Raw genomic sequence first — 26905 nt, forward strand, 5'->3', positions numbered from 1 at the left:
ATCATGTCATGAGATCTTTTATGTCCACCTGAGAGGGTAGAAACAAGGCCTTATTTTAATATCCCACTTGAAAGACAACACCTCAGTGCAACTCTGCCTCAGTACTGCACTGAACAGTTGAGATTATGTATTCAAATCCCTGGAGAGGGGCTTGTACCTATGGACCTTCTGACTTGGAGGAAAGAATATTACTATTAAGGCTACAATGAAGGACAAGAGATATAGGCTGAAGCTCAGAAGAAACGGAGTTTTCTAATGATATGGCCGAGCAGACAGCATATAGATGAGAATTGGCGGGGACTGAGGATGGATCCTTAAGGGATACCAGAGGTAATAGTGCAGGAATGGTAAAATAAATTATTGCGGGTAATTCTCTGCCTACAATTAGATGGATAAGAATGAAACCAGGTGATTTCTGCCCCACCCAGTTGGGTTACAGTGGAGCGGCATTGGAGAAAGATTGTGTGATCAACCATGTCAAACGCTATAAACTTGTCGAGAAGTACTTGTCGCACTTGTATGGGATGTTATTTGTCACTTCGATAAGAGCCATTTCGGTACTGTGACAGGGAGGAAACCTGATTGGAGGGATTCAAACATGGAGTTCCAGTTAAAGATGGGCACAGATTTGGGAAGCAGCAACATGGTTTTGCAGGGAGGAAACTACTAAAACAATTTATTTAGTTCCTAATATTATTACTGTTTGTGGGGCCTTGCTATGTGTACATTGACTGCTACTTTTCCCTACAAGGGTAACCACACTTCAGAAGTAAATCATTGGCTGCAAAACACATTGAGATGTCCTTCTGTCATGAAAGATGCTGTATAAATGCAAGTTCTTTTCTTCCTAGTTCAGTTTTGAATCCTCATCTCACTAAAAAAGCAAAAATAATAGCTTTAAATTGAGCTGGTTTATTTTTGAACTTGTTTTAAATAAATAGTGTAATGTGATGTCCTCAAATTTATAAGTATGTGGTAGTCAACATCTTGCTAAACTTATTTAATACATTTTTCAGGTTATGGTATGGAAGACTAATTTTGATGCTGAAGATTATGGGGAAATGTTGAAAAATCAATCTCGACCAATGACTGTTAATTGTATGCTGAAGAATTCTGATGGTCCTTCTCGGTTACCGGAGAATACTTCAAAGTCACATGCGGTGGAGGTAAGTTCTATTTGATTTACATAATATTCTCTTTATGGTACTTACACCTTCTTCACAAAATACCTTGTGTAAATACATTGTTTCACCTTTCATTTGAATACTGAGAAGTTTGCTTTTCTATTTTTTTGAGTGAAACAGGTATTGTATTTACACACACACAAGTTCCTAGAAATGCACTGACATGTGTGATCAATGCACAAATACTGATGAATACTCCAGTGCAGTTCTTCCAGTAAAACCTTTTTTTATATTGTGTTTAATGGCGCGCAAAGACCACTGGCTTTGACTGTCTTGCACAACTGGCAGCAGTTCCAAAGTAAATTTGCTGGATGTGCCTATGCCAGGTATGAGAGACCTGGTGAAAATTAGTCCGCAAGTTCACCTTGGGGCTCCTGTGGCTGCATGTTGGGAGTTGCAGGCTCGGCACCCCTCTGAAACGCAATACCAAAGTGCCAGAAAGTCAAGCTGCTACTGCTGTTTAAACTGTTTTTCACCAGCAAATGTGACACTTCTCAATGTGGCATCTCTCAATGTTACATCCCCAATATTAAGATCATGGGGGGAAAGGGAAGAAAATGCTGACTTTGGCTGGATTCATATCTGATTTGGCGGTCAGAGGCCAACTATCATAGCCTAGAACATTTCTGCGGGAATTCCTGGAAATATCCTTGTGATCTTCAGCTGCTTCATCAATAACCTTCCCTTCTAGTGTAATGTCAGGAGTTTGGCAGTTAGGTCACAGTTCTACAGTGTTTCTCTGCCTAGATGCTGCCTGACTTGCTGAATATTTCCAGCATTTTCTGTTTTTATTTCAGATTCCTAGCATCTGCAGTATTTTGTTTTTGTATACATGTTACAATTATTTGCATTTTCCTGTTTGAGAGAAATTACTTCAAATATTTACATCTCTACTTCATTACTGCTCAATGCCTTAACCCTTCCAATATCTCTGATTCCTGTAGAGTATAGATGTTTCAAAAATTGTGACTTATTTATTACAATTTGTGTGTACTTTATTTTGCCTTCTGAGTAGTTACATTGCACCTACCCACTAATTCAATTTGATCAATGATAAGTATGGACGAGCAAACGTAAACACGTTTGTTTCTATAAGGCACAACTTAATAGTCTGGAATCTTTTGGGGAAAAAAATTAAACTTGGTGTGGGTGACTTCCAAGTTTACTGAGCCTATGAGATCTGGCGGGATAATTTACCATGGGTGGGCAGATGGGTATTTAAGTGAGCAAAAATTCCAATTTTGGCTTTGGCTTACTGAGATGGGAAGAGTGACAAGCAGCCAAACTACACACACAATGCTGGTTGGCATTTGAAATATATTGATAAGGCTGGAAGCCTCGGACTTAAGCTGCTTTGCAGATTTAACTGTTAGGAGCTGGATTTCCCAGGCTTCACAGCACTCCTTGTGTGCCAGGAGGAGCAGGAGTGCTTTGTTCTCGGCCTCTCAAGCATTCCTACAATCAGACCCCACTGCCCTTTAGGATGGTCCCACCCTCCAGGATCGGTCCTGCCTGGTTTAGTGGTCTCCTCTGGAGTCCTCCCTGTCCAATTGTAAACCAAGCTTGCCAATCAGGCTGACTTCTGGGCGGTGAACCTGGAGGGACCAAAAGACATACACTATGGAGTTAAAATTACACGGTACCTATGTGCTACTGGATGCTCTCCCCCATCCACTAGTGTGTTGGTAAGGGAAAAAAAACTCTCTCAGATTGTGATTACTATTCAAATTTTGGAATGAAAGAAACGGAATAATGTGCGTGAAAGAGAATAATAATGTGCACACAAGTGGCCCAGAAATTTCTCGCATTATGATACCAACTTATTTTGCTTTGACACCCTTTGTCTCGTGTGATGATGGTTTACGCCTTGGTGGTCAACTTTGTGTTAAACCTTAGCTGGTGTAGCTCAGTATACCCTCTGGTATTGCAGCTTCTGCCACATTTGTTGCAGATGAAGGCAGTCGGCTGAGAAGGTGCAGAATTTGCTGGCCTTTGTTTTCTCTCAGCTAGCTGAGTTTTCCATTTCTCCTTGCCTCTTCCAATTCCCCTCCAAACAGTCAGGCTCCAGAGGTTATGGCTGTCACCAACTGTCTCCCATTGTCAGTGCCAATATCCTAACTTACAGCTGTCCTTGTGTGGAGGTATGGACATCCAGCAGGTCATGATCCAGTGGCCAATTCACCTTACAGGCCTTTTGATGTACAGCTATCATTCTTCCAATGGACCTGGCCAAGCCAGCGCAGATATTGTTAGCTTTGTAATGAATGTATGCTGATGGAATTAGCATGCTCCAGGACCTCGAAGTTACCTTGTCCTGTCAAGGGATGTCAAGGATATGTCTGAGACAGTGAAGGTGGAAACTGTTCAGTCTTTTGTCCTATCTAGCATAATATTGTCCAGGTCTCGCCAGTGTAGAGGAGTGAACTGAGAATGCAGACTTGGCAGGCTTTCAGTTTGGTGTTCTCGGTCAGGTTGCTGTCGTTCCATGCTCTCTTACTCAGCTTCTGCGTAACAGTTGCAGCTTTTGCGATGATTTCGGCATCAAGTGACAGATTGCTGGTGATGTAGAGCCTCAAAGTGTGAAACTATCAACAACCTCCAGCATCACGTTCTCAATGCTGATTGAGAATGGCAACATCCTGGACAATAACATTTTGTCTTCCTGATGCTGATGATCAAACTGAACTCTTTACGTGCACGAGAGAGTCTGTCTATTTGCTGTTGAAAGTGCTCCTTGGTATGAAATGTTAGTGTGGCATTATGGGCATTCAGCAACTCTTTGATGATTTGGCACACTTTTGTCTTGAATCTCAAGTGGGCAAGGCTGTAACAGATTGCTGTTCTATAGATAAACTGAAGGCATATAACAGCAGCAAAAAAAAGAATATGCCAAAGAGTGTCGGCACCGGAATGCAACCCTGTTTGACCCCACTGTGGATTTCAGGGGGTTCCAGTGTTGCCCTGCCCTAACTGACCTTACTCATTAGTTTGTCATGGAAGGGGAGATCACACTGAGCAGCATTGGCAGGCAGCCAATATTTTCAGCAGCTTAAATAAACAGACTCTGCACACATGGTCGAATGCCTTGGTGAGATCAATGAAGGCAATATATAGTGATCTCCTTTGTTCACAGCATTTCTTGTGCAGCTGCCGGATGGAGAAGATCACATTGATTGTAGAATTTCCCGTTCTGAAACCTGATTGAGATTTGGAATAGATGCGTTCAGCCAGAGTCTACAGTCTGACAATTGTAGGCAAGTACTTATCTCTCTGCTGAATATCTTGGGAAACCTCGATAATTGTTGCAATCGCTTCACTTGTCTTTGTTCTTGTACAGTATCACAACCTTTGCATCACACATATTCCTGGGCATTGCCCCCTCCCTCCATCAGGGACAGAGAAGTTTGTGCGGATGCTGCAGGAGTGCCTCTTTGCCATGCTTGATGAGTTCAAGTGGTATAACATCATTACCTGGAGCTTTGCCAATGGCAAACAAGTCAATAGCTTTGCTAAGCTCTTCCACTGTGGGTTTGACATTCAGCTCTTCCATGATAGGCAGGGTCTCTATGTTGTCCAGAGCTTCCTCAGTGAACATGTTCTCCCTTAACTACAATTAAAGTTAGTGTTCCACCTATCTCTCCAACTGTTTATTGCAGTCAGCGATGACCTCCCGCCCTTTTTTCAATGGAACTGTTATCCTCCTGATGGACCTGTTGCCTGTTTGATCCCATCGTCCATGCCCCAAGTGTTGCCTGTGTTGAAGGACATCTGGATATTTTGGAAAAGTTGTAACCAGTAGTTATTGGCATTGTGCCTGTTAGACTTTGCTTCAAGCAGCTCTTGGTGTATCCTAGTCTTCTCGCACTGATATCTCTTGTAATTAATGAGAGCGGACCTTGACTTCAGTGACAGGTTCCATTACAGCGATGTTAGTCTTGAACCACTCAGGATTTTTCTGCTCTTGCTTCCAATATGTTGAGAGTGTAGTATCATAAATAATGTCTTGAAGAATGTTCCACTCTGCCTCTGCACCCTGTGTGGAAATGCTGGAGAGCGCCTGCTCAGTTGAGTTAAGGAACACTTTGGTTCTTATATGATAGACAGCATGGCTGACTTTGATACGAGGACAACCTTTCTGCTTTAAATGAAAAGGACTTCCAGGGTTGCATCCTAACCCTGGTGCACATCAGGGAGCAACCTGTATCGCAGTGAACACTGTGGTAGCTGAAGGTGTTGAGAATGCTGTTGAGAGAGTCACATCTGGTGATGATCAGGCCCAGCTGGTGCCAATATTCTGACCCTGGAAGTCTCCAGGACAACTTGTGGCATGGTTTTTTTACCAAAAAAGTGTTAGTTACACAGCGCTCAAAGTAGCAGCAAAGCTCAAGTAGCCTCTGTCCATTTACATTTATCTTTCCTGTACCATGATATCCAAGACAGGAGGGCCATGTCTCATGGTCCGTGTCCGCTCTTGCATCGAGATCCGCCAGTATATAAAGGCGTTCTGTCTTAGGGATTCTGCTCTTAGCAATGTCAAACTTCTCATAGAACTGATCTTTTATCTCTGTAGTGCAGCACAGCTTTGGAGCATAGACACTCATGAGGTTAACTAGCCCTTGTTGAGTTGAGAGGTGAATAGAGCGAATACATTCTGAACCATTTGTGGGGGGCGGAGGGGGTGGTGTTCTATCATTGAAAGTAGTGAGTCCCTTACAGTGAAGCTCATGAGTGTCCGCTGCACTCTTTTCCGGGCAGATGAACGAGGAATGTTTTTCATTGAGTGATGCACTCTTGGTGAGCCTTGTCTCTTGTAGAGAAGCTATGTCAATGTTCATCCTCTCAATTTCCATGTCAATCACAGCTGTCTTGCACACATTACCAACCAGCTGCAATTCGTCTGTCAGCTCCATTCACATGGTCCTTACATTCCAGCTTACCAATCGAAGAGTTCACATCCTATTTCTTCTTGTTTGTTTGCCTGGTGCAATAAATTTGGTCCACTTGTTGTGGAGAAATTCAAAGTCCCTGGCACCCATTGAAGAAGGTGGACTGTGGTGGGTCAGCACCTTACTAGTCAGGGGCTGCCCAACTTGAGATGGCCCCCCCCCCACTGTTGCAGACAGCCCATGGTCTCGACGCCAATCAAGTTGGACTTACCATTTGTAACTGCTGTTTCCTGTGTTGTGTTAATGCTCCTAAGTAAAACTAGAGTGGCCTCCCCAGGGCACAAACCTGGGTAAATTTTATGGAGACCTTGGGCTGCAACAAACATCACCTTGGGCCCAAAGAAATGTGGAATACCACATTTGGCACCGGCTTGGTTGCAGGAGTTACCGGGAAGATAACATAATTAGATATTAGTCTGCCCTTAGGCCCCACTCCAGATTTTTTTGCCGGGATTTACTCCCTTAACCTTTAACTCTTAACCTGAGGTATCCAGAAGGCAACAGAGCTATTCGCTCATAGCTAGGGACTTTGGTTCATGAGTGCCAGACATATCCACACACCAGTGGGCCTGCACACGGCATGTCCAGGGGCCAAAGCTCCTCCGATTTGCTGAGAAGCTTTAACTTGGGGCTACGAGGTACCTAATGTCTGTGTGTTACCACAAGGAGGCACAGCAGAGGACTTGCTGATGGTGAGGCTGTTTACTGACAGGGAGAGACTTGTGCATTTGGCTCTCCTTTTCGCATTTCTGCTGGCTCAAGGTGTAGGCTGAAAATGAGAAGCAATGTAGCACACAAAAAGCAGGAACCGTGCTAACTCTCTTCACCCACATACTAGATGCATCACATCGACCTGTTAGATACACATGATAGCATAGTTACACAAAAATTGCACTCCATTACCATCCAACCATCTGATAAATGCCAGTATTTGAGGAGTTGGCAAGGGGGCACCTCATTTACATGTGTCAAATGGATGCAAGAGCAAGTCGGTATTTGATCAGGCCCCTTTCTGACCCTATCAATGGGCCTATCTTGTCGACTTGCAGCATTTTTAAAAATTATATTTCTTAAGGGGTTGCACCCCAGCAAGACAGCCCTTCTTCCGCCTTTAGGGAAACCAGCTACTCAGCATCCTAACTGCCATGACCATGCCGCTCATACTTTTTTTTTCTTTCCTTCCTGGTTTATGGAATTCATACCCCTTGCCATCATATGTCTTGTAACAGGTGAACAGAAGTTCCACAGTTTACATTGCTTTACAGACACTCCTGAAAATGTGATGCAACTGGTTCTTAGCAATTTTCATGGGACTCCTACTGCTGAAACTGGTGGAACCACTGTGCAATCTCAGTGCCACAGTCTCTTGATCAGTAATTCTTAATTAATAATAAACTGTAAGATGTCAGCATTTGTGATCTGAAGACCTGTTATTTCGTGGACATTCAGAGAATGATTAGAATTTTGGCTAATTTGGCATTGCATGAACCTGCTTTTCAGTTGCAGTTTCCTTAATGCCCTTTTCCTGTACCAGAGTTTTTCAGGACCTCCACAAGATGGCTCCCTTTTGAACTAGTAGTGTCAGGAGAACATCAACTTCTTTCCACTTGTATTTGCTCGTCATTTTAATTTCGTGACGCTTACTCATTGGCGTCTTTATGTGAACAGTATCCTGTCGCTTAAATAATCTAAATCTTCAGCACGTTATTTCTGACCTTTATAGGAGGAAATCTACTGCAGTATTCCAGAAAGGAGCATGGATGTGAATTGTCCATGCTTCCTGTGCCCATGCCTAACGTCGGTTACTTAAAATCTTGACTGTGTTTTCCTGTAATCAGTCTTTGACTTCCTTTTTGAAACTGTATGCAGTAGACTAATGTCTGCACATCTGCAGATACTTTTCCGGCAATACAATTCAGTAACTATAGCAAAGTAGAATGATGTAATATTTGTATTGACTGATCATAAGAGGATTACTGCTGACTTAAACAGTTTACTATATTTTGACAGAAGTTAGCATTCACAGATAAAGTTAGTGTATACAGACTTCTAATTATGCAATCATATGATGCAATAGAACCATAGAAAAGTTACCGTACAAAAAGAGGCCATTCAGCCCATCGTGTCTGCACCAACCAAAAAGAGTAAAAAGAAACAAGCCACTCATTTTAATCCCACTTTCCAGCACCTGGTCTGTAGTCTTGCAGGTTACAGCACTTCAGATGCAGATCCAGGTACCTTCTAAATGAGTTGAGTGTTTCAGCCCCATCCTACCAACTAAGGCAGTGAATTCCAGGCTCCCACCATCCTCTGTGTGAAAAGGTTTTTCCTCATGTCCCCTCTAATCCTTCTACCAATCACTTTAAATCTATGGCCCCTGGTAATTGACCCCTAAGCTAGGGGAAACAAGTCTTTCCTGTCTACCCTATCTAGGCCCCTCATAATTTTCTACACCTCAATTAGGTCACCCCTTAGCCTCCTCTGTTCTAAGAAAAACAACCCTAGCCTATCCAATCTCTCCTTATAGCTGCAATTTTCAAGCCCTGGCAACGTTCTTGTAAATCCCCTCTGCACTCTGGAGCAATTATGTCCTTCCTGTAATATGGTGACCAAAACTGTACATTAAATTTCAGCTGTGGCCTAACCAGCATTTTATACAGTTCCATCATTACATCCCTGCTTTTGTATTCAACACCTCGCCCAATAAAGGAAAGTATTCCATATGCTTTCTTGACCACCTTGTCCACCTGTCCTGCCACCTTCAAGGACCTGTGGTCATGCACTCCAAGGCCTCTCACTCCCTCAACCCCCCTCAATAACTTTCCGTTTATTGAGTATTTCCTTGCTTTGTTTGCCCTCCCCAATTGCATTACCTAACACTTTTCCGGATTGAATTCCATTTGCCACTTCTCTGCCTACTCAACCAAACCATTGATGTAATTCTGGAGTCGACAGTTATCCCCTTCTCTATCAACTACATGGCCAATTTTTGTGTCATTGTAAATTTCCCAAACATGCCTCCCGCATTTATGTCTAAATCATTCGTATGTACAACAGACAGCAATGGCCCTGTCACTGAGCCCTGGAAACACCACTGGAAACTTTTTCCCATTCGCAAAAACATTCATCAACCATTACCCTTTGTTTTCTGTCACTGAGCCAATTTTGGATTAAACCTGCCACCTTCCCATGTATCCCATGAGATCTCATTTTACTGACCAGCCACTATGTGGGACCTTGTCAGTGATTCTGTGATTTGCAACCAGGGTAGAATTCCACTATAGTTGTGTGACTATAACATTTGCAAACCCTCACCCCAAGCCCACCATCGTTTGCCATTGACTACTAATATCGACGTGGGTGCATCACCATATGCAAGTTCCTCCCCAAGTCACACCATATTGACTTGGAATTATATCGCCATCCTTCCCTGTCACTGGGTCAAAATCCTAGAACTTTCTCTCAAACAGCAGTGTGAATATACCTATACCACCTAGACAGCAGTCATTCAAAAAGGCAACTCATCACCACCTGCTCAAGGGATGGGCAGTTAATGCTGACCTTGCCAGTGGCACCCACATTCCAAGAAAGAACAAAAAAAAAATCAGCCCATTTCTGCTTCCAAGGACTGTAAGTAGCATCTCTACCTACATTACAACAGTGACTATACTTCGAAGTATTTCATTGTGTAAGGTTTGAGTTTAGGAGTCTCAGATTACCCAAAAAGAGGATTGAGCTCATGTGATTTTAGAATAGCTTATTTTGAAGCATAAGTTTAAATATGATGCATCAGATAAATAAACAGGAAAAGCATATGATTTGTGACATGTGAGAATGGTTTACAGATCCTGGAGGATGAATGGACGGATGATGCAGATTGAGTGTTGATCTCTGTAGCTGGGGATGGTAGCCTTCTGTCCTCTAGTGAAGTGTCCTCGTTTGAAGAAGGCTGCTGTTTCCCCTCTGAGCGCTTGTTTATACAGTTTATTTCAAGGTCTGGGAGCCTACCCCATGTCAATCTCTTGCTCGATCCCCAGTTACTGATGACCAGGTACCAACTCCCCCACCGTCCATCACCTTGCCTCGAGGTCACCTTTCAGCTTATCTCATAGTGGGTGCCATTTTTTTAAACTCCTGCCAGACACTTCACAGAATTGCAGAATTGTTACGATGCAGAAGAAGGCCATTCGGCCCATTGTATCTGCACCGGCTCTCCAAATGAGCTTTATGACTTACTGCCATTCTCCTGCCTTTTCCCTGAACCCTGCACATTGCTTCTATTTAAATAATTATCTAATGCCCTCCTCAATGCCTCAATTGAACTGCCTCCACCACACTTCCAGGCAGTGCATTCCAGACCCGAACCACTCGCTGTGTGAAAAAGTTTTTTCTCACATCACATTTGCTTCTTTTGCAAATCACATTAAATTTGTGCCCCCTCATTCTCAATCCCTTTGAGTGGGAACAGTTTCTCCTTATCTACTCTATCCAGCCCCCTCATGATTTTAAACCTCTATCAAGTCTCCTCTTAGACTTCTCATCTCCAAGGAGAACAGTCCCAACCTCTCCAACCTTTCTTCACAACTGAAGTTTCTCATCTCTGCAACCATTCTTGTAAACCTCTTCTGTACTCTGCTAATGCATCCACATCCTTCCTATAGTGTGGCACCCAGAATTGTACACAATACTCCAGCTGAGGTCTAACTAGTGTCTTATATAAGCTCATCATAACCCCCCTGCTCTTGTACTCTATGCCCCGATTTATAAAGCCCAGGATACTGTATGCTTTATTAACTGCTCTCTCCACCTGTCCTGCTACCTTCAATGATCTATGCACATATACACCAGGCCCCTCTGCTCCAACACACCCTTAAGAATTGTACCCCTTACTTTATATTGCCTCTCCATGTTGTTCCTACCAGAATGCATCACCTCTCACTTCTCCGCATTGAACATTCGTCTGCCACCTATCTGCCCACTCCACCAACTTGCCTATGCCGTTTTGAAGTTCTATACTGTCCTCCTCACAGTTTACAATGCTTCCAAGTTTCATACTGTGCACAAACTTTGAAATTGTCCCCTCCATACCAAGGCCTAGCTCATTAATATATGTCAGGAAAAGGAAGAGTCCCAATACCAACCCCTGGGGAACTCCACTACAACCCTTCTTCTAGCCTGAAAATATCCATTGACCATTACCCTCTGTTTCCTAATACTCAGCCAATTTTGTATCCATGTTACTCCTGTCCCTTTTATTCCATGAGCTACAACTTTTCTCACAAGTCTGTTGTGTAGCATTTTATCGAATACCTTTTGAAAGTCCATGTACACCACATCAACAGCATTACCCTCATCTATCCTCTCTGTTACATCTTCAAAAAACTCCAGCATTAGTTAAACATGATTTTTCCTTTAGGAATCCATGCTGGCTCTTCTTAACCCACATTTTTCCATGTGACTATTGATTCCATCCCGAATAATTGCTTCTAGAAGCTCCCCCACCACTGAAGTTAAACTGACTGGCATGTAATTGCTGGGCTTTTCCTTACAGCCTTTTTTGATCAAGGGCATAATGTTTGCAATTCTCCAGTCATCTGGCAGCTCCCCTGGGTCGAGGGAAGACTGAAAGATTATGGCTAGCGCCCCTGCAATTTCCCCTCTCACTTCCTTCAATATCCTTGGATGCATCTCGTCCGGCCCCAGTGCCTTGTCAACGTTAAGTACCGACAGTTTATCCAACACTTCCTCCTTATCAGTTTTGAACCCTTCTAGTGACAGAGATTCCTCCTTTATTACCGTGACCTCGGTAGCATCTGCTTTCTTGGTAAAGACAAATTCTTATTAGGCAAGGGAATCAAAGGTTATCGGAGTTAGATGGGAATGTGGAAATCGAAACACAAGAAGATCAGCCATGATCTTATTGAATGGCGGAACAGGCTCGAGGGGCTGAATGGTCTACTCCTGTTCCTATTTCTTATGTTTTCTTAAAGTATTTATTTAACAACTCAGCCATGCCCCCTGCCTCCATGTGTAAATCCCCTTTTAGGTCCCTAATTGGCCCTCCTCCTCCTTTTACCACCCTTGTACTGTTTGCCAAAAGAAGGTTTTGGGATTCCCCTTTGTTAGCTGCCAGTCCTTTCTCATAATCCCTCTTTGCTTCTCTTATTTGCTTTTTCATTTCCCATCTGAACCTTCTGTATCCCGCTTGGTTCTCAATTGTATTTTCTACTTAACACCTGTCATAAGCACGTTTTTTCTTCTTTATCTCAATTTCTATCCCCTTTTTCAACCAGGGAGCTCTGGATTTGTTTGCCCTCCCTTTCCTGTTTCCCTTGGTAAAAGGGTACAAGACTCCATCCTGTCAACTTAGCAATTTCAGCATGGAGGCTTGTGTCAGGAGACCATGACATGAAACCCCTGAGAGCACCATTCTCCTTGGTATTATCTCTGTTTACCTCTGCCCCTGGCTACTCAGAACTTTTTTTTCCCAAAGATAGAGGGAAAGAGATCCAACTTTCTGCTAGAGGTTCACAACCCTAAACCTGCTGATTATGATATTCTAAACTACCATTTCTTACAATTGGCTGTTTTTAAAATTTCCTGAGGTTATGAAAGACATTATATAATCACAAATCGCTCTGTCTGCCTCTCTCCATCTGCATTTCTGTTTGTCTTTTTGTCTGTCTTCCATGTGTCTGGTTTTGGTTTCTCCACATGGTGGGGATACTGAGGCTTTGAAAGTGTGCAGAGAAAGGCCATAAGATTAATTCTCAGTGTAAAACACCTCCGTTAGCCAGATAGGCTCAAAGAGCTGGTTCTGTATACGTTAGAAAAGCATAGAATCAGGTAACTTGATCAAGATTTATAAAATAATGAAAGGACTAAATTGTATTCACGTGAACTGATTCTTCCAAGTTGCATAAGTTAGAGAGAACCAACACTCGCAAGTTATATAAGGGCAGAATTACTTTAACCATTAACTGAAATTTTATTATACCGATGGACTTCGCAAGACAATTTGCTCCTATTATACTGAATATAGCCTGTGATGTTGATGAGTTTTTTAATTTGTCATTTGGGATCAATCCATAAATGGCTGCTTTTGTATCTACACATTCTTCCCCTGGAGGACAAAGGCTGGTAAGCTTATTAACAATCTGACAGGCTACCATGTGAATGCTTCTTCCATGGGCGTAACCATGCCAGATGATAGGGTGGTTTGTTCGACATTACAGAAGGGTTTTATGGACTCCAGAATCCAAACAATGAGGGGTGCCACCTCTGCTCACCGGATGAAAGTATCCCACTGGATGTCAACCAAGAATTCAGAGCTGGAGCATTCCACTCACCGAGAATGTCAGGAGTTGGGTTCCATACCTGCAGCTCTCGAGTCGGAGATGGGACTGCCACCACTAAGACAAAGGCTCATTCCTGTTTGATCATAACTTTAAAAAGACACCTTTAACTGCTCTTCATATAATGATGTGTAGTGTTTCAGTCCAGGAGTACAATGACAAGGTCTCCATGTGTATAGATAGAAAGTACATTATGACCAACTGACTCCACCAAAGAAGTAAGGAACAAGTTGACAAATATAATTGCTCATGATGAATTAGTTTAACAACGGCCTGAATTTTTCAGTCGGCGGGTGGGTTTGGCGGGAGGGGGTGGTGGTGGTCGCAGAGCTGACCGCCGCCCGCGATTGGCTCTGCGCCACCATTTTACACGGGCGGGCCAATTAAGGCCTGCCAGCGCAAGATGCGAGCCATAGCGCTCAGCACTACCTGTGTGGGCGGGTGGAGAAGGGAGTGTCAAGACCAGGGCTCTTTTGCGCATGCATGGAGCTGTCTCTGGGAGATTGAAGCACTTCTTAAATAAATAAATAAATGGTTTGGAAATTTAATTAAACATGTCCCCTCATGTGACTGTATCACATGAGATGGGACATGTTTTTATATCTCAGAAATTTAAGTAATAACTTTAGGAAACCTCATCCCGCTCATGGATGAGGTTTCCTAAAAAAACGTGATGGCCACTTGGCCTTTTCGCCTGCCCTCCGACCTTAAGGTTGAGCGGGCAGCATAAACAATTACATTAATTAATTCATTAACGGCCTTAATAGGCCTATCATTTTTCGGCAGGTGCGTAGCCGACTCTGGCGCGTACCCGCTGAACAAAACTTCGCGAGACAGCAAGATGACATCGGGTCACACACCCGATGCCATCGCGCATTATTTTAGGTGCCGGCGTGTCGGGCCCGCCCCCACACGCCGGCTGAAACATTCAGGTCAACCTGTGTGTTAAACTATTTGCACAAACACTAGCCTCAATGTGGGGACATTTAAATGAATTGTGTTAGTGGTTCACATGGCTATTTGAAGGCAAAACATTTGGTTTTATGTAGCACAAAAATGTGAAAACAAATTAAATAATAAGCTGTTCAATTAATGAAATCTATTATTCATTTATGAGAATGTTGTTCACTCTTGCTTAATGTTTCACAGGATCTAAATATTGCTTTGAAGGACTGGATTCAGTGGTCATTTAGAATATGTGGTTAGTTGGAAAGTAAGGTAAACTGTAAAATGTTTCATAATGTTTCTCACATATAATGTGCACAAGGATATTAGTTTCTTTGCATTAATCAAATGGAACATGTTACTTCTTCTGAAGTAAATATACAGACTACATCATCAGTGACGTAGCTTCACATGATAACAGAGCATGAAGAGACATAGTTCCATATAGAGCCTCATGTAGAGACTACTTTGTAAATAGTTAGCATTATGCCAGTAAAAAATAGAGTTTGCTAATAGTATTGCCTCCAATATTATCTTGAAGCCCAGGACCACAACTACCACATAACAAACCAAAGATGACAACAGCAGGTGGCAGTGGTTAAAGGTGACAAAAGGACCAACAAGTGAAGAGCGCAGTGACTGAAAGGAGCGACAATCGAACCGACTGCAGGACAAGGACAGTGTGAGAAACTCTTACAACTGTACTCCAGAAGAAGTAACAGCAAAAAGGAAGAGATGGGAAAAGTCCTACCTTTACTAAAGTGTTTTGGCCATGTGGAAGGCCCAGATTAAGCCAAGAAGTGGCAGAACTGGCATTGCAGGTTTTACCAGATACAGAACAGCATCAGGACTAGCAGATAAGACTAACAAGGAGCAGGTCAGTACCTTACTCTATGCCATCGGCAGTAGTGGTGAGCTGCCTGCAGCGGTTCAAGAAGGCAGCTTGCACCACCTTCTCAAGGGCAATTAGGGATGGCCAATAAATGCTGCTCTGGCCAGCGATGAATGAATCTTTAAAAAGCACAGATGATGTTATGGTCACACAAGACATAAACAAAGACACGGCACCATATGAAGAAGTTATCAAAGCCTTCAGTGCTTATTTTAACCTTGGGGGAGAAACATCATTATAGAGCGAGCAAAATTTAATAGGTGCACCCAAAGACCAGGAGAGAGCATAGGTTCCTTTATTAATGAGCTAAATCGATTAGTAGAAAATGTGAATACGGAGCCCTGAAAGACAAATTAATTAAAAATTACATTGTCATGGGAGTCTTAGAAGTGACATTCTCCGATTTTTTGCAGTCGCGGTAAGACTTGGCCCCATTGAAAACGGTACAAGTAGCGAGGTAGACAGAAGAGAGAAAACAAAAGTTTTATTCGAGGTGAAAAAGAAATCTCGTGGAGAAAACGGGCTGGTACAGTCCAGTTTATAGCACATAAATATTGCAGTGCACCTAACCTCAAAAAGAGAAAAGGGCGTGGTACATTATTCAATATTCTTGTGGCGGGAAAAGGGTGCATTGGCACAAAGAATGCCCTGCCAAAAATATGGAGCGCTATTCCTGCAAGAAGAAAGGCCATTTTAAATCAGTTTGTCGCAGCAAACAGCTTTTAACCAAACAATTAAAGGAGAAACAGTGAAGATCATATACCATTCAGGAAATTGAAGACATTGAAAAAGTTGAAGAAAAACAACCAGAAGTATCACTCTTGGGCAAAGTCAAATGACCGATTGGAAATGATTGGATTGCAGATATTATGGTCAATAGACATAAAAGAAACTTCAAGTTAGACACTGGAGCAGGAGCTTCAATTCTGTCAAATACAGAGACGTGGTTTTAAGATACTCTAGCCATTGACCATAAGACTCCATGGTCCATGAGGCATTCAGCTGAAAGTCAAGGGACAGTTGACTGCAAAACTCCAACACAAAGGAAGAGAAATCACAGAAACCTTGTATATAATTCACAATAAAGAATGCTCATTGTTGATCTGGAAAGCTTTCACAGATCTGCAACTCATCTACAAAGTTGATGAGCTAGGAAGCTCAGAAAAATCAACAGCATTCAGGGCAGATTTCCAAAGTTATTCAGAGGTCTAGGGGAGATAAAAACAATCTGTCGCATCACAATGAGACCAGATGCAAAACTGATGTGCTTGTTCATCCCAAGAAAGGTTTCACACCCATCTTTAAACAAATTGAAATGAAAACTTAAACCATGCTGCATCAGGGAATCATCTCACCTGTCACCAAACCCACGAATTAGCGTTCAGACATGGTTCCTGTCCTAAAACCAAGTAGCTCGATAACACATCTGTGTTGACCTCCCATAGCTAAACAAGGCAGTTGAAGGGGAGATCTACCCAATAGCATCTGTAAATGAGAGTTTGGCACTACTAGCAAAAGGTACCATTTAGTATGCTAACAGTGGCTACTGGCAACTACTTCTGGACGAGGAATCCAAACTACTGACTACATTTATTACACCCTTCGAGAGGTATTGATTTAATCACCTACCTTTTGGAATCACGTCAGTTCCAGAGATTTTCCAGAGAACAATGACAGCCATTTTGGAGGGATCAGAAGGAGTCATTTACCACATGGATGACATCGTGATCCATGGGTCCACCACACAGGGACATGATACAAGAGCGAGAGCAGTGTAACAAAGCTAGGAAGAAGCAGGGCCAACTCTCAACAATAAGTGTAAGTTTTCACAACCCACTATAAGGTTCTTGGGACATATCATTCAGGCATCAGGGATGACTCCCAACAGACCAAGGCCATTAAAAATTGTCCACCGCCCCGCATCATTACAGACTTCCAATGCTTCATTGAGATAGCCAATCTCAGCCATAGCCAGGCAGGGAAGCTCCTCCCTAACTTGGCACATGTGAACGAACCACTAAGACAGCTGCTTAGTCAAGACTAGGCATGGTTTTGGGGAGAACACCAACAAATCTCATTCCAGAACATCAGGAACATGCTTATTTCACCAGACGTACTGGCACATTATGATCCAGAACTGCCCACAAAAATTGCTGCGGATGCATTAGCAACTGGTCTGGCAGAAGAACTCTTCCAAATCCAGAAAGATGGAACCCACAGACCTGTATATTATGCATCTAAGTCATTAACTGAAACTGAACAAAGGTACATGGTGATCAGAAAGGATGCACTGGCAGCCACATGGACCTATGAGAAGTTCACTAACTATGTCCTCGGCATCCAGTTTGCAGTAGAAATGGACCACAAGCCATTGGTCACCTTATTAAATAACAAGGAACTAGCAAAGATGCCATGTAGAGCCCAGAGATTCCTGCTGACATTCATGAGATTCGATGCCAAGACTGAATATTTACAAGGCCAACAGCAAATAACAGCAGATACATTGTCACACAATCCTGTTGGGAAGTCTAAACAAGAATACAAAAATCTTGCTGAGGAGGTAGAGTCATACAACTCACTTAAAACATTCTTGCCAACAATCACATGGAAGCTGAATAAAATATACCAAACATAAAAAACAGATGAAGAATGTATTAAAATCAGAGAATACTGTGAAAATGGATAGCCAGAATATGTTTCTAACAATATCATCCTAAAACAGTTCTTCGAGCAACACTGGCATCTCAATAATGTGGATGACTTATTAATCTACGATGAGAGGTAGGTCATAACAAGATTCCTCAGACTCAAAATACTTTAAAGAAAAGACCAGTGACACCTAGGCATTAGAAAGTGCTCGGGCACATAATTCAGCTTGGTGGTCAGGAAGTTCAAATTCACTGAAGGACATGATTCCAAGCTGCATCACCTGTGCAATGCATTGCCAAGAGCAGAAGAAACTTTTGATTGTATCGTCATTTCCACCCAGATCCTCGGAACTTCTTGGAATGGATCTATTTGAGCTCAAGGGAAAGACATTCCTCATAGTTGCTGACTATTACTCCAGATGGATTGAGGTTAAACGTCTTCATAGAACAACCTTAGCGGTCATCAGAGCACTAAAATAAATTTTTGCCACACATGGCATTCCAGATCTTGTCATTTCAGACAATGGTCCACAGTTTGCAAATGAAGGGTTCAAGAAATTTACAGAAGGCTACGAATTTGTCCATACAACTAGTTCGCCCGGGTACCCAAAAGCAAATGGTGAGGCCGAGAAAGGAGTAAGAACAGTCAAAGCATTGTTGAAAAAGAATGATGATCTCAACTTAGCACTATTGAGCTGAGTTCCACACCACCACAGAATGGGTTAGCTCCTTTAGAACTATTGATGGGAAGGAGATTATGCATTCAACTTCCTGTTCTTCCACATACACTTATACCATGTCTAAGAACCTCTGATATCGAGAGAGTAAGGAAGAAGGAGGATAAATATTGTACAAATCAGACAAAGAATTACAATCGATGCCATAGAATGCATGAGTTACCAGAACTACAACCAGATGAACCAGCCTGGGTTAGAGACTAGAATAGAGAAGGCCAAATACTGGAAAAGACACTAAGTCCGAGATCGTATCCGGTTGAAACAGAGAATGTGATAGTGAGAAGGATTAGAAATGTACTCATATCAACAAGAAGATGGCCATCAATTGAATGGGCTAACTATCCATATGATCAGGAGTACAACCTGATCAGAGAACCAATAGTACAAGCTACTCAACAGAGTTCAAGTGAGAGAGCATGGAGAACCGGAATTCTATGCAACCTCCGAGAAAGAGATCCAAACAAGGTCAGGGAGATTGGTGAAACCACCACAACACTTACCTCTGTTGCTGGCCTCTGATTGACCGGGAGCTCTCGGTAGGCGAGACTTTCGCCCTCGGGGTGTTGATTCCAGGGGAAGGCCTGCCAGTGGCCTCAGCATTTCCTGATTGGCTCATGATTGGATGAGCCTTCTTGAAAAGAGGCAGCGCGGGTCTCTCTCTGCCTCCCCAGCTGGCAGGCGAGACCCCTGATGCCTCAACAAAATTCCACTCCTAATGGCAGAAGACGTACTGTAACATTGTTGACACTAGTTCTTACCTGGGCTGAAAACAGGCCATTTCTGATCCATCAACATTGGCAACATGGTGAATACTTCTCCACTGCAAGTTTCCTTTTATTGATGCTAGTCTTGGAAAAAAATTAGGAATATCTGACTTTATTGTGGAAATGCAGGGAAAATCATTTGCCTTTGAGCTGCTACATCTGACACCTATGAGTTGTTAACTGTACTAAGTTTATTTAATTGCAAGAGTTCTTGGCAACAGCTGTTAAAATATGTGCACAGTTAATGGGTTGGTGCTTGAATTAGTTACATTATAATGTAATCTTGCTCTCAATTTACTTTGTAGTTTCAAGGAAAGCTTTTAAATAATGTATTCAATAGTGTATGGTATAATGGCATCAATTCCTTAAATACTTGGTAAAAATAATACAGTATGTTGTATAAATGATAAAAACTGAATTTAAACCACACACTGTTATCACTTCTGTTACGATATTGAACTTTATAGATTACTTTGACTCTATTAAAATTGTACTTTAACTTAATTACATATTTAAATATTATTGATTCAGCTCAGATTTTCTAAATGCGACATTTGGATCTGGCTGAACCTCTACATTATATAGTGAAATTTAATAACATTATTTCACTGCAGTGATAAATGCTACACTATTGGTTAATCTGAATTTATTTTTAATGCAATCTGGTGATATCAGATTGGATGTGAAATGTAACATTTGCAAACTTGGCTTTGTACCAGTGTATGGTCTTAGATTTTAACTCTAACAAACGGCTATTGTGCAATTATTTTCAAAGGGCGGAATCATCCCAGATTTTCACTAAACAGGGTAGCAGGCGGGAAAAAGAACATTTTACCCGCCAGCTGCAATGGTGGCTTTTCACGCAGTATCACCCCAATCCCGCCTCATTAATAATACATTCCCGAGAAACATACCTTTTTGATAGCGGACAGGCTGTCATTCGCCCGCCACACCATCACCTCGTCACTTCCTCTTGCCGGGCACCATATTTAAATTGCAACTGTGCACACACCTCTCAGTGCTTCCAGCCCAGGACTGCTGCATGGAAGGCATGGCCCCGAAAGGCAAGAAGACTGCAGCCACCCTGGTTTAATGACATGTCCCTTGAACACCTTTTGGATGCAAAGGAAGCCTGCCATTGTGTCCTTTACCTCCGTTCTGGCCACAGGAAGGGCAGTAACATCACTAATCCGCATGGGAGTCAGTGGCAGTGGTGGTCAATGCCATTGCCCTGCAAAAGAGGACAGCCACCCAGTGCTGAGAAAGGATGAATGATCTCCTCCGTTCCTCATCACTCTCAACTCACACACTCTCAAACCCGTCACACATCCACAGGGATCTCAATCTGCCAGTTCAAGGGACATCACCTTTCACTCTCTCACACACACCATCGTTGTCCTCATCCCGCCCATGGGACCACTCAACACCCACACATGCCAGGTATACTTATCATCTGGCCTGGCAGGCGTCCTGCTTAAACTCTCTCCATCTCTATTCATGCAGGATAAGCTGGCACATGACGAGAGGGAGAGGTTGTGGACCGGTGGAGGAATGCCTGAAATTGAGGTCCTCGTGGACGTTAAAAACAGAGCCATCCAGCTGGCCAGCGAGGATATGGACCTTCCCTGTGCTAATGGCGAGGTCGGTGGTGCTCTACTAAGTGAGGATCCAGCAGTGCAACATCCATCAGACAACCATAATGTGAGTGATGTGTCCTGTTCCATAGTCCCCTGCCAGGGACTATCGCTCCTTGCTATCACAGGCACGTCTAAGAAGCAGCTGACTGAGTCCATGACCCAGGACCTCCAGCCAAGCCCCGAAGAAACCTCCCAAGAGGAACCTGAAGACACCTTCATTAAAGACCAGTCACAGCGCTCACCCCACACCCTCCACCAGCGCAGAGAAACACCGCGGCGGGACCTAGCTTTAGAGTAGCCTCGGGATCACAATCTGGTGAGCCCGTTGTACTTTCTGATCCATAGCAGGCAACGGCAGGAACTTCCCAGGTGTCTAGCACTCGGAAGATTGCTGGAGGCCAGAAATGTGCTGAATCCGTGTCAGATGATGAGCCTCTGGACTCGGTCATGTCTTAGTTGCTGGAGCTGCAAAGGCAAGCTCAGGAATATCAGGAAGGGATGTCCGCAGCACTCCTCAGATTGCAAGGCACAATGGAGGAGGCCGTCTGCCTTCAGGCTGGGGTGATAGCACTGGCATGCCAATGTACTGAGGTCAACACTGGTAGGATGGTGGCCACCAAGGAGACCTTGGTCGAGGACATAGGTCTTGCGCTGCTCCGTGAGCTGAACTCCATCGCTGACTCCATAGTTGGTCTCCCAACAGTGTGTAGGTGAGAGGGGTGCAGGGCAGCGCGATCTCACTCCAGCTACCCCTTCTCAAGGATTCAGCCAAAGGCCGTTGGGCACCCACAGGGAGGAGGATCAGCAGGTGCACACTCTGGGGCCATCCACCCAAGTGATTCTGGCCGTGTCCGGCCCATCCAAATCCCCTTTTCCTGTGATCCCAGCAACTGCAGTTCCACAGGCTGAGGAGGGTGCCACTGCCACACAACAGGAGCCCAAAAGCAGCCCCGGGCCCTCCAGGTCTCAGCCCTCCAAAGGACCCCTGTCAAGGTCATCACAGACAGGGCTAGCAGACAGCAGGCTGCCTCAACCTGCACTGTAGATGTCCGGGGAGCACCAAGAAGTAGCAGCAGGGTTAGGAAAGTTAAGAAGATGTAGCTGCACAGCCTGGGTATGGGTGTTAATCACTTGTACATATTGTTCACTATTGTCAATAAGCTCCCAAGAATGTCTCCCTGCCTATGGCTTCTTGTTCTGATAAGCAGTGTTTGTGTCACTCAGATGTGAAACCTTGGTTCCTGCACAAGATAAAGGCAGGTGCCTCAGTCCAGGGTCTCTTCTCTGTGCTTTGTGCAGCCTTCAGGCCAATTGATGGTCTAGCCTCACACTCCCTGGACACATTACTAATGCCTGCACCTCAACAATGCTTGTCATTGCTGCCAGAATGTGGTGGCCAGACATCACAGAGGACTGTTATTCTCTCTGTGTGCTTTCAGCACCTTTAAGGTTGGGCTGACCCCCATCTTGTGAGCATCTGTGACCAGTGATGCTTTTTTAATGTTTGCTATGTGAAGATCTATGGAGTGTCCTCACACCCCATGTCATCATCCTGCTCCTGGAATCGAGTAACCAATAGGGCCTCCGCTGCATCTCTATGACAGGAGCCTTATCACAGAGAGTATGTGCACTGTCATTAGTCAGACTGGAGTCAAACGTCCACAGATGCAATGTGAGGATCTATAGTGTCTCCTCACTGCATGTCGTCATCATCCTCCACAAATCTAGCAGCCATGAGGGCCACCTGAGCGTTCCTGCCTCGTTTGGCCAGTGTGAGGACCTCATCACCCTCATCCCTGTCGACATCCTCCTCATTGGAGGAGATATCCCGCTCCTGCATCTCCTCAACCAGCTCCTATCTGCGTTGCAGTGCCAGTTGTAAAGGGCACAGCAGGCAACAATGATGTATGATACCTTCTGTGGACTATATTGCAGGGCTTCACCAGACCGGTCCATGACCGGAACCTCATTTTCAGCATCCCACTAGTCTGTTCCACCAAGGTGCAAGTTGCAGCATGAGCTCATTATACCTTTGCTCTGCTACAGTCTGAGGCCGCCGCAAAGATGTTAGCAGCCACGTCCTTAGCAGGTTGCCCTTGTCCCCGAGGAGCCATCCCTGTAGACTCTGTAGACCCTGGAAGATGTCAGGAACCTGTGACGACTGAGAATGTAGGAGTTGTGGACAGTCCCTGGGACCCGTGCGCAGACCTGAAGGACACGTTCGTGGTGGTCGCACACCAGCTGCACATTCGGCGAATGGAAGCCCTTGCAGTTGACATAGTTGACCGCTTGTTGCGACGGAAACCTGAGTGCCACTTGAGTGCAGTCGATGGCACACTGCACCTGTGGGAAACCTGAGACCTGGACAAATCCAAATGCTCTTGCATCCTGGCTTTCCTGGTCCCAGGCAAAATGCACAAAGTTGTGTGCCCTCGTGAAGGTGGTGTCCGTTGGCCTCAAGGTTGCATTTGTGGGTGGAAGCTTGCGCTATCCCACATAGGTCACCTGTGGAGCTCTGAAAGAAGCCACTCGCTTAGAAATTGAGCACCACGGCCACTTTCACGGCCACAGGCAGTGGATGCCCTCCATGTCCCCATGGCGCTAAATCCTGCAGCAGGAGGCAGTTGTGACCAACCAGTTCCCTAGACATGCGCAGCCTTCGACAACACTGATTCTTGGTCACCTGCTGGAATGAAAGGCAGCATCTATAGACCCTGGGTCTAGCTAGCTGCTGGCTCTTCAGTTGCATGTGCGGGAGCCCCAGGCGCCCCTCCTTCCTGAGGGTGCTGCTCCTCTCTCTACCCATCCAGGTGCCTCTGTCACTCTCTTCTCCTTCATCTCTGCTCTCTTTAGGCCATGAGGCATACAGCTAGATCACCAGGTCCATGCTTCTGATGCACTCCTCCTGCAGGGTTAGCTTGGGCATTCTAAGAACCTCTCTTGGTTAAGTCTGATGGCCCCTTAACGGATCCCGGAGATCGCTGGCCAGCACTTGGATGGCCAGAGTTTAGTGTGCTGCATGGCTGCCCAAAACCCACCTCCACCCCACTCCACCTGACCGATTGGCGGCAGGTTTGCTCATTAGACTGCATGCTGTACCCTCAGCCCAGGCGCAGGCATTCTCCTGACCTGCACTGCAAGGCTGCACTGTTAGCTTGAACCATGGGGGAGACTGGTCCAAATCATAATAATGACATTGCAAGGGGCTGTGAGCGCCTCCACAAGTGACTGTTCCACGGCCAGCTTTTGCAAGGAGATTGTATAACATGTGCAGTCATCCAACTGTTCTGTAGTCCACTAAAATGCTCATTAGTTTGCAGTCTGTATCCAAGGGATGAAAAGCTCTGGGGCACTTGGTGGCAATTTCATGGCCCTGCCTTGTTTCAGTGGGCAGATAAGCTAGAGGCCCGACTCCAGGAATGTTGATGTGGCTGCATCTGAACTGTTTCATCTGCTGAGGAATGGTCGCTTTATGCAAGGTTTCTGTTTCCCTCTCCCCCCCACTCCGCATGTGCTTGTGCACTACCATCAACCGCAGTGCAGCCCTTGTTCCCCCCCCCCACCGCCCACAAACACACACACACACACACACCAAGTCGCCTCAATTGCAGCGCAGCCCTTGCTCCAGCACCACACTGTCAGCCAGCTGGGAAAAAGAGACTTGCCTGGTCCCTCGCCTGAATGCCTCAACTTTGAAGCCCAACAGGCGACCCTCGGGAGCACTGCACAAGGTTACCGTGCACTCCCCTCCGAGTTCCCTTTGAAGTATAGCCCGCCAAGTGCACGCCTTACATATACTGTTGCGAAACACGTCCGCGTGCACGTGCACGGATGATCCCATGTGAAGGGGGATCATTCAGTGAGCTGGGCTTATAATGATATGCAGATGCATTATAATGAGTTACCTGACGTCTGACGACGGGAAACGTGGCCTGCCATTGATGGGCAGAGCAGAGGATTGCAGACTGCTTTTACAATGTCGTAAAACTGATTTTTGGCCTTCTCGCCATATTGTCCACTCACACCGCCAAACACGCCCAATGTCAGCGGGCACGAAAAATTCTGCCCAAAGTTCTTGTGCTCGCATGTGCTCATATGTGTTAGAAGATGTCATTGTGTTTGTCATTTTTAATTTGTGTGGGAAATTTAGTTTTTGGAATGTATATTTTCTAGACTTCATACAAAATCAAGTAAGCTGAAACTGTGTATGGTTGGATTTTAACTGGGGTGTTCTTGGAGGAGAGGGAAAGGAGAGGGATTTAGCAATAGAATTTTGAGACTTCACGATCACAAAGCCTATTCAAATCCGGGATAAGCTACTGCCCTCAGACCCTCTCAATCACAAAGACCACCTCCTTCCACATCCATAAAATCATGTGTTTATCCCTGCCTCAGCTCAGCTTCTGCTGAAACTGAAACTTTATCACCTATTACAGAGCTCTCCTATCTGGCCCTTCTGTAAACTTCAGTTCACCAAAGCTTTGCTTTCAGAGCTGCATTAAGTCCCCTTCAACTATCGCTCCTGTCCTTGCTGGTCTACGTTGGCCCCATTCTCCTGAAGTCTGTAATTTAAGATTCCCCTCCTGACATTTAAAACTCTTCGTGGCTCTGACCCTTGCTATCTTGTAGCTTCCCGCCAGCCCTAGGCACCACCCTCCCCTCAAGAATTCTCCATTCCTCAAATTCTGACACGTTGTGCGTCCCTCTCTCTTGCTGGCCCACCATTGCTGGCTGTTTCTACAAGGACAATAGCTTTCATTTTATCTAATGCCTTCTAACATACAAAATGTAGCCAGGCACTATCATCACTCACCTTTGAGAAGAGCAATTGGAGAGGCAGACCTGTGGAGATACATGGAGCGGGGAGATGATAAATACAGCCCGGGGAGCACGGCCTACATTACTCGCCTTCGGGAAGAGCAGTCAGACAGGGGACCTGTCAGCTGCTCGGGACTGGCCTGTGCTGAGTTCAAAAGGACAGTGAAAAAACCAAATTGTGATATCACAGGAAAGAAGCAGTTTGATTGGTTGGAGAAGAAGCTCGCTGTTTGGTGAGTATCTAGTAAGCGTTTAAGGTTTATTCTACTCATAAGGTTTAGAATAAAGTAGGAACTGTGCTTTTGGTAAGGTTTATTAAGTAGGGCCAACTAAAGTAATTTTCTACTTGGCTTATCCCCTGAACAGCGAGAGTTCAGGGTGTAAAACGGCGAGAGTTCGGGGGATAAAACGGCGAGAGTTCGAGGGATAAAACGGCGAGAGTTTGGGGGGGATAAAACGGCGAGAGTTTGGGGGGGATAAAACGGCGAGAGTTTGGGGGGGATAAAACGGCGAGAGTTTGGGGGGGATAAAACGGCGAGAGTTTGGGGAGGATAAAACGGCGAGAGTTTGGGGGGGATAAAACGGCGAGAGTTTGGGGGGGATAAAACGGCGAGAGTTCGGGGGGATAAAACGGCGAGAGTTCGGGGGGATAAAACGGCGAGAGTTCCGGGGGATAAAACGGCACAAGTGGAGAGACAGTCGGGAGATTGAAAACAGCGTGAGTACAGAAACGTAAATTTCTAAAGCACACGGAAAGTAAGAATTTATAGGTACAGGAAAGGGAGCTGATTTGTGAGTAAAGGCATAGAATTTCTACTTTCTACTAATATCCAGTTTATAGTTAATAGTACAAGAGTAAGGTTAAAGTAAGTAAAAGTAACTAAAGCTTAAGTAAAAAAGTAATTTAAAAGTTTAAGGTTAATGTTAGGACAGCTCAGCCAAGCAGAGTGCCCGTGCTGTGGCACGTGGGGAGTTGTGG

General features: G+C 44.5%; 1 protein-coding gene across 4 annotated transcripts in view; it reads left to right on the forward strand.

The window, feature by feature from the left end:
• The window catches only part of LOC144681626 (POC1 centriolar protein homolog A-like), a 142870-nt gene that overhangs the window by 57694 nt on the left and 58271 nt on the right, over nt 1-26905 (forward strand). For all 4 annotated transcript variants that reach the window (XR_013576812.1, XM_078543401.1, XM_078543402.1 and 1 more), the window contains exon 9: nt 1017-1166. Coding sequence is in view for 3 of the 4 variants with exons in the window: in XM_078543401.1 (XP_078399527.1) it covers nt 1017-1166 (150 nt within the window). In the remaining variant the exon portion in view is untranslated. The remainder of the gene's footprint in view (nt 1-1016; nt 1167-26905) is intronic.

Source organism: Cetorhinus maximus, chromosome 6 (assembly GCF_964194155.1).
Source record: "Cetorhinus maximus chromosome 6, sCetMax3.hap1.1, whole genome shotgun sequence".
In the NCBI taxonomy this organism is placed as follows: Eukaryota; Metazoa; Chordata; class Chondrichthyes; order Lamniformes; family Cetorhinidae; genus Cetorhinus; species Cetorhinus maximus.